This window comes from Bufo gargarizans, chromosome 5 (assembly GCF_014858855.1).
Source record: "Bufo gargarizans isolate SCDJY-AF-19 chromosome 5, ASM1485885v1, whole genome shotgun sequence".
In the NCBI taxonomy this organism is placed as follows: Eukaryota; Metazoa; Chordata; class Amphibia; order Anura; family Bufonidae; genus Bufo; species Bufo gargarizans.
The window spans coordinates 276,743,819-276,758,058 of record NC_058084.1 but is presented as its reverse complement, the minus strand read 5'-3'; the positions used below and the strand labels follow the sequence as shown (position 1 = coordinate 276,758,058).

At 42.0% G+C, this 14,240-nt stretch overlaps 1 protein-coding gene across 1 annotated transcript in view; it reads right to left on the bottom strand.

The window, feature by feature from the left end:
• Positions 1–14,240, bottom strand: part of ADAMTS16 (ADAM metallopeptidase with thrombospondin type 1 motif 16) — a 366,708-nt gene that overhangs the window by 77,311 nt on the left and 275,157 nt on the right. The window contains exon 15 of the mRNA XM_044295482.1: positions 3,235–3,373. Within this exon, the coding sequence (XP_044151417.1) occupies positions 3,235–3,373 (139 nt within the window). The remainder of the gene's footprint in view (positions 1–3,234; positions 3,374–14,240) is intronic.

The following is a 14,240-nucleotide window of genomic DNA, read 5'->3' as shown; positions in this document are numbered from 1 at the left end:
CTTGCGGGGGGGGCATATAATTTAATACAGATTCGTGAGGGTGACGAAGCTTTTGATACCAGGGATGGCCACTATGAATACCTTGTGATGCCCTTTGGACTCAGGAATGCCCCTGCTGTCTTCCAGGAGTTTGTCAATGATATTTTTCAAGATCTGCTCTATTCTTGTGTTGTTGTCTATTTGGATGATATTCTTATTTTTTCCAGAGACATCAGAACTCATAGCAGGCATGTGCAGATGGTCTTACAACGCTTACGAGAGAATCGTCTGTATGCTAAATTGGAAAAGTGTGTCTTTGAAAAGTCGTCCCTGCCCTTCCTGGGGTACATCATCTCGAATCATGGTCTCAAAATGGATCTCGGAAAGGTGGCAGCAGTGCTCGACTGGCCCCGTCCCTCCGGCCTGAAGGCAATACAAAGGTTCTTGGGTTTTGCCAATTACTATCATCAATTCATCCGTAATTTTTCAACCCTGACAGCTCCTATTTCCGGTCTGACCAAGAAGGGTGCCAATCCCAAACAATGGCCCCCTGAAGCAGAGACGGCATTTTCCTCCCTCAAGCAAGACTTTTCTTCAGCTCCAGTCCTTAGACGCACAGAACCCAACAAACAGTTCTTCTTGGAGGTGGATGCATCCTCCGTGGGAGCTGGGGCGGTCCTGTCACAAAAGAATGCCTCAGGTCGTATGTCTCCTTGTGGTTATTTTCCACTGCCGAAAAAAACTATTCTATTGGGGACAGGGAACTCCTAGCAATTAAGTTGGCTCTAGAGGAATGGAGATATCTTCTGGAAGGTTCTAGCCTACTGGTCATAATTTACACCGATCATAAGAACCTGACCTATTTGCAGACAGCTCAACGACTCAATCATCGTCAGGCTCATTGGTCTCTCTTCTTTGCCTGATTTAATTTTCAACTGCATTTTTGGTCCGCTGACAAAAATATCAAAGTGGACGCTCTCTCCAGGTCCTTTGAAACCATAGATTCAGAAGACGAACCCCAGTTCATCATTAAACTAACTAAAGTAGTCCCAGTGGCTCCAATCAACCTGTCCAAGCTTCCTCCAGGTAAGATCTTTGTTCCAGAAGCTAAATGAAGGAAGGTTTTATGGTGGGGGCATGTATCCAAGATTGCTGGCCATCCAGGTCAACAGGGGGACCTTGAATCTCATCTCCAGACATTACTGGTGACCATCCATAACTGTGGATATTGGAGACTTTGTGGCTTCCTGTACCTTGAGTGCCCAGAATAAGTCTCCCAGACTGAAACCTGCAGGTTTATTATTGCCACTACTGGTGCCTGAGGTCCCCTGGAAGCATATTGGTATGGACTTTATAACCGATTTACCTGTCTCTGAGGGCTGTACAGTCATTTGGGTTGTCGTTGACTGTTTTTCTAAGATGTCACACTTTATTCCGCTTCCAGGTCTGCCATCTGCGCCTCGTCTGGCTGAGCTATTCATTTTAGATATCTTCCGCCTTCATGGATTTCCTCTCCATATCATCTTGGATAGAGGAGTACAATTCACCTCCCGGTTCCAGAGATCTTTATGTAAGTCTATAAATGTCTCTTTGGACTTTTCTTCTGCCTATCATCCACAGTCTAACGGCCAAGTGGAATGCATGAACCAAATATTGGTCAGCTTCCAGCAACATTTCACCAATGCCCATAAGGACGACTGGGTAAAGCATCTTCCCTGGGTGGAATTTGCTCATAACAATAGAGTCAACCAAGCCACAGGTAAATCTCCATTTTTTTGTTGTCTACGGACGACATCCAAGAGCCCAAAAATTATGCATTCACCGGACAGAAAAGAACAAGTCTACGGACGACATCCAAGAGCGCAAAAATTATGCATTCACCGGACAGAAAAGAACAAGTGATTATGTTGCTGAGGTATATTAGACGGTCAGTGGATAACAATTTTACTGCAGGCCAGTGGAGTACAGGCCCCAAATATTAGGCATTCACCAGACAGAAAATAATAAGTGATTATGTGGCTGGAAGTATATTAGACGGTCAGTGGATAACAATTTTACTGCAGGCCAGTGGCCCCAAACATTAGGCATTCACAGGACAAAAAAGAACAAGTGATTATGTGGCTGGAGGTATATTAGATTGTCACTGGATAACTCTTTTACTGCAGGCCAGTGAAGTACAGGCCCCAAATATTAGGCATTCACTGGACAGAAAAGGCCTTTTATGCTACTGTATATACATAAGACAAGAACCATTCTTTGTTCTGTGTGGTGGCGGATATGTGTGGGCTGGCATGATGAAATTCAATTACACGTGGTCGTCACAGGTGTTTAATTCCTCCAAGATCCATGCCTCATTCATTTTTAGAAATGGGAGGTAGTTTACACTTTTGTGAGCTAGGCGAGTGCGCTTATCAGTCACAACTCCTCTGCTGTGCTGAACGTCATTTCGGAAAGGGCAATCTACGAGGGGCAAGCCAAGAGTTCCATGGCAAATTGTGCCAGCTCTGGCCACAGGTCAAGCCTGCACAACCTGTAGTCCAGGGGTTTCTGGCTTCTAAAAGCGTCCACATCGGCCGTTAACTCGATGTAGTCGGACACCTGTCAGTCTAGGCATTCCCTGAGGCTGGATCCAGAGGGCGGCTGTCGATGGGTTTACTCCAAGAATGATCTCATATCCAAAGTGACCAACACATCTTCAAACCGCCCTTTTCTTGCAGGTGCGGTAGGATTGGAACCTGCACCTGTTTTTCTGTGGTTGGAAATTCCTCTAACAGCGCCCGCAACAGCAGAATGCAACATCTCTCGCAGCAAGGCATGGAAATGCTGCATTCTAACAGCCCTGTGTGATGTTGGTAACATGTCCGCCATTTTGTGTTTGTGGAGCGCCCTGGCCCCTGCTCATCGCCCAGGAGAATGTCGTCTTTGGTCTCCTCCCCCCATTCACGGACAACACCAGGGATCCCAGAAAAGTTTAAAGTAGGTATCTTGAACCCCTCAATCAGTATTCTGTCGAAGCAGGCATATAGAACCCCTTAATCAGTATTTTGTACAAGCAGGTATATCGCACCCCTCAAACAGTATTTTGTGGAAGCCAGTGTATCGCAGGCCTCAATCAATATTTGGTGGAAGCAGTTATATCGCACCCCTGAATCAGTATTTTGTGAAAGCAGGTAGATAGAACCATTAGCCATGTTTACAAGACATTTTAGAAACTAGCAATATCTACACAAATAAAATGAAATAGTGTAACCGTACCTCCACCACATGAAGCTGAACACTCTGAGCGAATAATGGCCCATGTAAAGTTGTGCTTTGGTGTCAACCTCTTCTCATTCTCTTGTTTGGGCACTGAGAACTCCCACATTATTCCAGGGTTTTTACCTTGCAGTAGAATCTAGAAAGAACAGCATTTTAGTTTATTGGTTTATGTTATGCATGCAATCTAAAAATTGTAAGTTCATCTAGGTGAATATTGGTGGTACACCACATCCCGCCTAAAGCTGCTGAGAGAGGGCATCCAGCTAAATTTTCTCTCATCCAAATCTTTTTTCCTATACCAGATGTAGTTAATTACATAACTGGGAATTGGTTACTAACAATGATATCTCAACATGTTGAAGGTTTGGCAGAACTTAAAAATGAAGTAGAGGGATGTACCAGGGAGAAGAGAATGTAGTACTTTGTCATTCACAGATCACAGTCACAGATCTGGATAAAACAAAAATAAATTAATAAAACATTCTAGGTAAGTGTGTGTTACGCTGAGCGCTCCGGGTCCCCTGCTGGCCTCGGAGCGCTCACAGCGTATGCCCCCAGGCAGCACTCCAGTGTCTCAGCGTGTGCGTCCTCGCTCTCTAGGGCGCACGCGTGCCGGGACTCTTAGATTCAAAGGGCCAGTGCACCAGTGATTGGTGCCTGGTCCAAAGGGGTTATTAAGGGTTAAGGTTTGTGAGAGGCAGTGCTGACTTAATTAGGCTGCACCTGTGCACTGCCCATTTATACCTTCTCCTCCCACAGCTTCCTGCCGGATCTTTGTGCCTTGTGCCTCAGAGAAAGCGTTCCACTGTGTTAGTTTGCCTTGCCTGTTGCCGAACCCGTTGCTACCGTCTACTCGCCTTTGAACCTTGCCGCCTGCCCTGACCTCTGCTACGTCCGACTACGCTCTTGCCTTCTCCCTGTGTACCACGCTTTATCAGCTGCCAGAGAGGTCGAGTTGTTACTAGGGGACACGACCTGGTAGTTACCGCCGCAGCAAATCCATCCTGCCTTGCGGCGGGCTCTGGTGAAGACCAGTAACTGCTTAGAACCGGTCCTTTAGTACAACCTGCGCCATCGCCTCTCTGGTCCAGAGGATCCACTACCTGTCCTGCCGGTACGTGACAGTGTGATGGAGTTTACAATAAAATTGCTCATTGTAATACAACAAGTTCAAATAATGGTGACATCCCAATAGCACTATTCATTTATTTCAGTCCTCATGCACAACAAAGCTACTATGCGAGAAAAGCTCTGTTCGTTGGATTGGATTGGGACATGACACATTCTGTATGCTGGATTTATAGGGAATCCACCAGAAAGGGCCTCTTTAAGCCATCAAAAGTAAGTCTCCATAAAATGTCCAGGTGTCCTACCATGGCTCCATACAAAGCAAAACAGAAATAGATTAGAGACATAAGCATTAGGCCTTAACCCCTTGGGGACCCTAGGATTTTCAATTTTTGCATTCAGTTTTTTTACTTCCTGCTTTCCCGGAGCCATAACTTTTTCATTTTATCATTGACATATCAGTATGAGGCTTGTTTTTCTTGCAGGGCAAGTTGAAGTTTTAAATGGCACCATTTAATAAGGCATATGATGCAGTGGGAAGCCAAAATAAAATTTTGAAGCGATTTCCCGGCCTCCGCCATAATATTATGGTGCAGGAGTGGTAATTGCTCTAACGGTGCAGGGGTCTGGCTGTTACTGACAGCCAGGCCCCTGCTGCATCAGCCAGAATCACTGAAAGCTCTGATGTCGTGGATTAACTCTTTATATGCTGTGGTCAATGCAGAACGCGTTATCTAAAGGGTTTGCAGAGGGAGGAGACACCCTCTGTCTCTCCATTGGCCCCCACTCTGCAATGACAGGGGGCCGATGGTTGCCATTGTACAGTGGGGAACAAACCTCATATAATAGTCCACCATTCCCAGGAGGACTTTACTTGCCTAGTGGTGACAGGTCAGGGCCAATTCCAAATTGCCTCGATTTTGTTCACTTGAGGTTTGATAACTCCGCACCCAATGACATACCCCAGGTACTTAGTCTCCTCTAACCCTATCGCACATTTTTTTGGGTTAGCGGTTAGCCCAGCCTTCTTAAGGGAGTCCACTACAGCCTTTACTTTGGGTAGGTGACTTTCCCAGTTGGTACTGTGGATGACGATATCATCCAGGTACGCCGAAGCATACTGACGATGTGGATGAAGTACAATATCCATTAGCCTTTGAAAGGTGGCAGGGGCACCATGCAAACCAAAGGGCAACACCTTGTACTGATATAACCCCTCCGGTGTGATGAAGGCAGTTTTCTCTTTAGTAGCCTAAGTTAAGGGTACCTGTCAATATCCTTTCGTGAGGTCCAAAACAAAAAAATATCAGGCTTGTCCTAACCTTTCAATTAGCTCGTCGACTCAGGGCATGGAATATGCATCGAACTTAGAAATCTCCTTAAATTTTATAAAGTCGTTACAAAACCGTAACGTTCCGCCCAGTTTGGGTATCAATACTATAGGGCTGGCCCACTCAATTTTAGACTCCTCTATGACGTCTAATTGCAGCATTAGTTACACTTCCTCCAAGATGGCTTGTCGCCGAGCCTCAGGTACACGGTATGGTTTTAACCAGACTTTCACCTGAGGCTCAGTGACAATGTCATGCTGAATTATGGAAATGAGTCCATGGAGTTTTAAGAACACATCTGTGTTCTGGCTAATAAACTCCCTGGCCTCCTTGCAACGGATCACATGCGGAGGAATTGCTCCCCCGGTTATAAACACGATACAGTGTTTGGGGAATTTGAGCATTTCCTCCCATTTAGGCCACTTTATTTTAGTGATTTTCCTTTATATGTATGGAATGTGCCATTGCGTAATGCTGGTAACATTCTAGTGCCCCTGGTATCCTGTGTCAAGGGGCTTGCAGCCTTATCCCTTCTCCCACTGCATGAGTAATCTCACTATGGAGGTATGTGGGAGCTTGGCTGTGAGTTGGATATTCGCACCCTTCAAACTGTGTTCACACACCATAGGTAGTCTAGTGGTAGGACCCATGCCACACGGAGATACATTGACGGTGGTGCAAAATGGCTCAGTTGTGTTACTGACTGAAATACATTGGCTAAAGTCTAAATGTTTAGCCTGAGGGATTAGCCAGTTGCATAAAATTGTGGTTCACCTTTTCCAGTGATTTATGTATTTGCATATAGAGATGGCATTGCGGTTCGCCCGGCGGTCGTTTCGCGGCGAACTTTGCGCATTCGCGATTCGCCGAACATGCGAACATATGGCGATATTCACACCCGACATATTCTTTTACATTGTGAAGAACTCCGAACCATGACACATCCATCAGGTGGTATAGGACAGCCAATTGAGACGTTTCAGCACATGGACATACCTCCTACCTTATAAATAAACCTGATCAGTGTAGGGAGAGGTTGATGTGCGGAGCAGGGACAGACCGTTAGGGACACAAATCGCTAGCTAATAGGGCCACAAAAGTCCTTTTAAGGACTGGTATAGGTGTGCTGTTGATGTGTGACATACTGAGGGGTTTAATATACTTATAATATACTTTCTAACATAGAAAGTATATTATAGTGCAATTGTATTGTGCAGTAGTTGTGTGCGGTTCTGCTGCGATATTGCAGCCACACACTGTGCCAAACGCTATTGGAACAAATAATCTACTGGTGTGAGTTACCAGTTGCCCCCCCCAAAAACCTGATTGAGTCAGGGGTGTTATTTACCAATAATATACTTTCTATATAGTGCATTTAGGTAGTGCAGCATTTGTTTGCGGTTTTGTTGCATTACCACATCTGCACAGAGTAAAAAAAGACTATTTGAAAAAATAATTTCTACTGGTGTGATTAACCAGTTGCCCCCCCAAAAAAACTGATTGAAGCAGGGGTGTTATATACCAATAATATACTTTCTATATAGTGCATTTAGGTAGTGCAGCATTTGTCTGCGGTTTTGCTGCATAACCGCATCTACACAGGGTGACAAACACTATTTGAAGAAATAATTTCTACTGGTGTGATCAACCAGTTGCTCCCCTAAAAAACTGATTGAAGCAGGGATTTCATATACCAATAATATACGTTCCATATAGTGCATTTAGGGAGTTCAGCATTTGTCTGCGGTTTTGCTGCGTTACCGCATCTACACAGAGTGACAAACACTATTTGAAGAAATAATTTCTACTGGTATGATTAACCAGTTGCCCCCCAAAAAAACGGATTGAAGCAGGGGTGTTATATACACAAATAATATACTTTCTATATAGTGCATTTAGGTAGTGCAGCATTTGTCTGTGGTTTTGCTGCGGTACCGCATCTACACTACTGGAGCCAATAATTTCTACAGGTGTGATTTACCAGTTGCCCCCAAAAAAAACTGGTTGAGGCAGGGGTGTGATATACCTTCTTACACAAATACTGCTCTTCTATAAGGACTTTTGTCACAATGTAATTTTGAAAATGACAGGCAGAGGAAGACAATAAGAGACAAGAAAAAAAAATGGTTGAGTGGTTCCCCCAGGATTAGAGGTCCTGGGGAAAAGGCGCCAGAGGGATGGAAAAGATGGAAGTGTGAATAGAAGGAAAAGTATAAAATATACTATATAAAATAGCACCACAAACTAAGTGCCGTTCAATGACTATTTGGGGAAGGCTGCACAAGTGTTATAGGGAGGTGAAATTTTTTTTCATTCCCAATAGACAAATACCAATGGCGGGTGAACCTAGTCTGGTGGTTCGAAATAAACCAAATGGATCCAACTGGACGTGATTAAAAAAAATGAAAACACTACAAAAGGCGCCAAGAATATGAAGGGGATAGGTGTGGTGGATAGTGCCCCCTAAACCGGAGGATGATATTATAATAATAATATAAAAATATAAAATATAGAATACTCTCATAAAGGGAGATTCCTGTTTATGAGAGTTAGAGTGCTCACTTCACAGGGGGAGGTAGTCACAGGATAAAGCTCAAGACACCCGTGACTAACTGCCCCCCTAGCCGGGATCTCATGTCAGATGATGTGAATTGATGGCAGCCAACAACAAGGCTTCGGATCAATGCAGTTTATTACAATAAAATATCCCAACGCATTTCGGAGGTCTTATAATCCTCCTTCAGGGGTATTAAGAAAGAAAAAAGCTTGAGACATACAATATAATCAAATCAGTTAAATACACAAAAAGTACGCACAAAGAGATATAATCATAAATAAATAAATAGATATGATATATACACATTCATATATTTTTCTTATATCCAAGAACACCTGTGATCGCAGTTATATCAAGAATATCAAGTAAAATAAAGAGTCAGACTAATATATTCCATTTGTAGACAGTGTCCTATAATATATGAATCATTATATCAACCCAATCCTCACTCCAAGCAGATTTAGGTTCCATTTTTAGCAATGTATTAGAACATTCAAAAGATTTTTTACCTTCAGGGGTCTTTTCACAGAGGTCTCCAATACTTCAAAAGGAGATATTCCTTTTAGGTGAGCTTCCCCTTTAATGGGTATTTAAATGAAATTTAGGCAGCACATGGGGGTGGCGTGCAGGGAAAAAGAAGGCCCAAACCGGAAGTTAATATCCCTCCCAGTATAAACCTAACAAGTGGCCACAGTGAGAAAGGAATATCGCAATTGACCAACCCCATATATTCTCAAGGTTGGATACACAGTCTTCACTATATATTCTGGTGTAAGACTATAGTTTGGGGCCAGAAACTAACCGGATCGCCATGCGTTCCAGCGTGGAACGCACAGTGACTTCCGGTAAGCAGCCCGCACATCACTTCCTGTGCATTCCACGGTGGAGCGCACAGCGTCTTCCGGCAGAGATCGTGGCTCCCTCATACGTTCCATTACGGAACTCCACTGCAGATCCCGCCCAGGGTGGCGAAACTGATGTTTTTAATAAACGAGGATGTTGTACCTATAGGTGGTTTTGCTATATATTGTACTGGAGGGGAAACCAAAAGGGGTGGGATAGGTGGCCTAATGCATAATAATTAATAAGGATATAAAACTAAAAGGGCTCAATCTGCTAATGGTGTATAATATAATTATAATTGGTGGGAATAGATAAAAAAGAATTTTAGAAAAAATGGAATTAATAGAACTATATATATATAGGTCCTTCTCAAAAAATTTGCATATTGTGATAAAGTTCATTGTTTTCTGTAATGTACTGATAAACATTAGACTTTCATATATTTTAGATTCATTACACACCAACTGAAGTAGTTCAAGCCTTTTATTGTTTTAATATTGATGATTTTGGCATACAGCTCATGAAAACCCCAAATTCCTATCTCAAAAAATTAGCATATCATGAAAAGGTTCTCTAAACGAGCTATTAACCTAATCATCTGAATCAACTAATTAACTCTAAACACCTGCAAAAGATTCCTGAGGCTTTTAAAAACTCCCAGCCTGGTTCATTACTCAAAACCCCAATCATGGGTAAGACTGCCGACCTGACTGCTGTCCAGAAGGCCATCATTGACACCCTCAAGCAAGAGGGTAAGACACAGAAAGAAATTTCTGAACGAATAGGCTGTTCCCAGAGTGCTGTATCAAGGCACCTCAGTGGGAAGTCTGTGGGAAGGAAAAAGTGTGGCAGAAAACGCTGCACAACGAGAAGAGGTGACCGGACCCTGAGGAAGATTGTGGAGAAGTACCAATTCCAGACCTTGGGGGACCTGCGGAAGCAGTGGACTGAGTCTGGAGTAGAAACATCCAGAGCCACCGTGTACTGGCGTGTGCAGGAAATGGGCTACAGGTGCCGCATTCCCCAGGTCAAGCCATTTTTGAACCAGAAACAGCGGCAGAAGCGCCTGACCTGGGCTACAGAGAAGCAGCACTGGACTGTTGCTCAGTGGTCCAAAGTACTTTTTTCGGATTAAATCAAATTTTGCATGTCATTTGGAAATCAAGGTGCCAGAGTCTGGAGGAAGACTGGGGAGAGGGAAATGCCAAAATGCCTGAAGTCCAGTGTCAAGTACCCACAGTCAGTGATGGTCTGGGGTGCCATGTCAGCTGCTGGTGTTGGTCCACTGTGTTTTATCAAGGGCAGGGTCAATGCAGTTAGCTATCAGGAGATTTTGGAGCACTTCATGCTTCCATCTGCTGAAAAGCTTTATGGAGATGAAGATTTCATTTTTCAGCACGACCTGGCACCTGCTCACAGTGCCAAAACCACTGGTAAATGGTTTACTGACCATGGTATTACTGTGCTCAATTGGCCTGCCAACTCTCCTGACCTGAACCCCATAGAGAATCTGTGGGATATTGGGAAGAGAAAGTTGAGAGACGCAAGACCCAACACTCTGGATGAGCTTAAGGCCGCTATCGAAGCATCCTGGGCCTCCATAACACCTCAGCAGTGCCACAGGCTGATTGCCTCCATGCCACGCCGCATTGAAGCAGTCATTTCTGCAAAAGGATTACCGACCAAGTATTGAGTGCATAACTGAACATAATTATTTGAAGGTTGACTTTTTTTGTATTAAAAACACTTTTCTTTTATTGGTCGGATGAAATATGCTAATTTTTTTTATAGGAAATTTGGGTTTTCATGAGCTGTATGCCAAAATCATCAATATTAAAACAATAAAAGGCTTGAACTACTTCAGTTGGTGTGTAATGAATCTAAAATATATGAAAGTCTAATGTTTATCAGTACATTACAGAAAATAATGAACTTTATCACAATATGTTAATTTTTTGAGAAGGACCTGTATAATATAAATATCTCTTAGATAATTAATAAGATGAAGAATGGGGATGGAACTAAAACCAATGATCAATAAAACTCAATAAAAAATCTATAAAATATAACTGGACTGCTGATATATTTAAAATTGAACTAGACTGCTGATATATTTAAAATATGAAATAGATCAATATGTTACTATGGGGAAAAAAAACAACTTGTAAATAAATAAATAATTGAATAAATATACATCTGTAAATAATAAAGCTAAAGATATATCTGTAAATAGATATCATTGGAATGATAAAACTAAATGAATTAATAGGATATTGGTTACTTACATAAATTACTTAAGGGGATATTGATTAATTCCTTAAATCGTTTTTTTTTTAAATTAACATATTCGAGGCACTCATTAAGACCGAATGGTGTTAGGGTGTTCAGGTGGAATATCCAGTACATTTCTTTTTTGCACAGTGTCTGAAAACAGTGTGTAACCTGTTCAATTGGTGTAACACGTAGGCATGTAGGGTCGCTATCATGTACTTTAGCAAAGTGTCTAGAGACGCTATGAGTGAGCACTTTTCTCGTAATATTGGAGCGGTGCTCATTCATTCTTTCACGCAGGGTTTGTGTGGTACGGCCCACGTAAAAGAGTGAACAAGAGCATTGGAGGAGATAAATCACATTCATAGTGCTACAATCCATATGTTGTTTGAATGTGAATACTTCATCATTCGAGGGATTTTTAATATTCCAAATGCCATGTGCAATCATAAGGCAACACTTACACCTACTACCTTTACACTTAGATACGCCTGGTGTGCCCTTTGATGTTTTGGGGAGGTGGTTTAGTTTCGTACAGGAAGGGGCCAATAGTTTTAGCTCTGCGGAACGTGAGGATGGGTGTGGAAGTAATGCCTTTGTTCAAAAGGGGATCCTTTAATAGTATAGACCAGTTTTTTCTTAGAATTTCTCGGATCAGGTTATGTTGGGTACTATATCTAGTAACCAGACTTAAACGGCGGATTGAACCAGGGTACTTTGTTCCGGATGCTGAGTTGTCTGCCTTTGGTTGTAGACTATCTTATTGGGTAGTTTTCGAGATTCTTTTGATAGTTTTCTAATCATTTTTTCGGGTAACCTTTATCGCTGAATCTCTTTTTAAGGAACCCTATTTGACTCTTCGCAGTATGGTCGTCGGAACAATTTCTCCTGATCCTTTTTAGTTGACTGAAGGGGATGTTTCTAATCCACTTTGAATGATGACAACTCGTGTATTCCAAATAACTATTCGCGTCAACGGTCTTGAAGTGCGTCTGTGTAACAATTTTCTTATTTTCTATGGTGAGTTTGAGGTCTAGGAAAATAACCGATGCAGTACTATATTCCAAAGTGAAGGACAAATTCCAGTCATTTGAATTTAGTTTCTCAATAAAATTACATAGTGCCATACTATCACCCTGCCAAATAAAAATAATATCGTCTATGTATTTACGGTAAAATTTAATATTCGGATGGGATAAAAGACCAAACTTCTCCTCAAACCTGCCCATAAACAAATTGGCGTAGGACGGCGCAAATTTTGTACCCATTGCCATACCTTGAGTTTGCAAATAAAAGTTATTATTAAAAGTGAAATATTTATGTTTTAAAAAAAATTCCATGGCCCTACCAATAAAATCCCTCTGACTATCTGGCATCTGTGCATCCTGGGATAACTTATGAATTATAGCGGCGATACCTAATTCATGTCTGATATTTGTGTAAAGGGCTGAAAAAAAACATCTAATTTAACCCAAATAAAATCATCTTCCCAACAAAAGCTTTCTAATGAGATAATCATGTGGGCTGTATCCCTAATATAAGAGGGGAGCTCAGTGACATATTTCTGTAAATAATTGTCCACATATGCCGATAGATTTGCCGTTACGCCCCCAACCAAGCACCTTATCTCTTTTATATGACTGGGTTCTGTGCACTGTTACTACCTGTGTGGCTAACCGCCGTGTTGCTTCTTTTTGTTTGTTTTGTATTCAATTATCATGGGACCTATTTTCTAAAAATGATCATATTAAATGTTAAGTTTTAATTCTGAACACTCATTTCATATTCTCTTGTCTGATTCAGGTGGTCGCCCATAATTATCTAATTTGTTACTAGTATCACATCTAATGTAACCCAAATAAAATCATCTTCCCAACAAAAGCTTTCTAATGAGATAATCAGGTGGGCTGTATCCCTAATATAAGATGGGAGCTCAGTGACATATTTCTGTAAATAATTGTCCACATATGCCGATAGATTTGCCGTTACGCCCCCAACCCCTGATATGATCGGCCTACCTGGGGGATTGGTTAAAGATTTATGTATCTTTGGTAAGAAGTAAAAACGTGGAGTAGAGGGGTGTGTCGTTTGGAGAAAGTTTTTCAGTTTCTTATTAATTATACCCCCTTCATACCCTGATAGAACAAGATCATAGAGTAATGTCCAAACCTACGTTTTCCACCTCTAGAGGGAGAAGAGGTGGAAAACGTAGAAAGTCCCGCAAAGAAAAAATTAAAACCAAAGAAGAACCTGAAATAACATCACCCACCGTAGTAGAAAGATCCAAGGGGATATTCAATCTCTCGAAGTACAATTTAGATTCCAGTGAGATATCACTTTTGAGCAAGGGACTCTCATTCTGTCCCACTGATCAATCTGATCTCTTTGAGGTATTTGTTGACCTAAACCAACTTATCAGGAAACTAACACTATAGAGACACTTTGCGGGCAAATCTCTAGAACCTAAGGGTATGTCTAACCCGATCCCCGCTCTGATTGACACATCCATTCAGACACCTATCCCCTGTGACCTTAAAGGGAAATCCACCTTTTACCCACTAGAAAGCAGAGGCCCCTATATTGAATACTTCTAAGACGTGACAATGAGGGACCTCAAAGGTGTTCTAGCCAAACCAAAAACGGATAATACCGACAAGGGATTAGGGTGCAAGATTAAGGATAATCTGAAACACAAAGAAAAACTTGCCATCAAAACCCTCATGAGGAACAAGGAAATCGTTATAAAAAGTGCTGATAAGGGAGGGGGGATTGTAATTCTTGACACAGAATATTATATTGCGGAATATATGAGGATTCTTTCAGACAAAAATTTCTATAAACCCCTCCCGGAGGACCCCACTCGGGATTTTAAGAAATTACTCTATGATCTTGTTCTATCAGGGTATGAAGGGGGTATAATTAATAAGAAACTG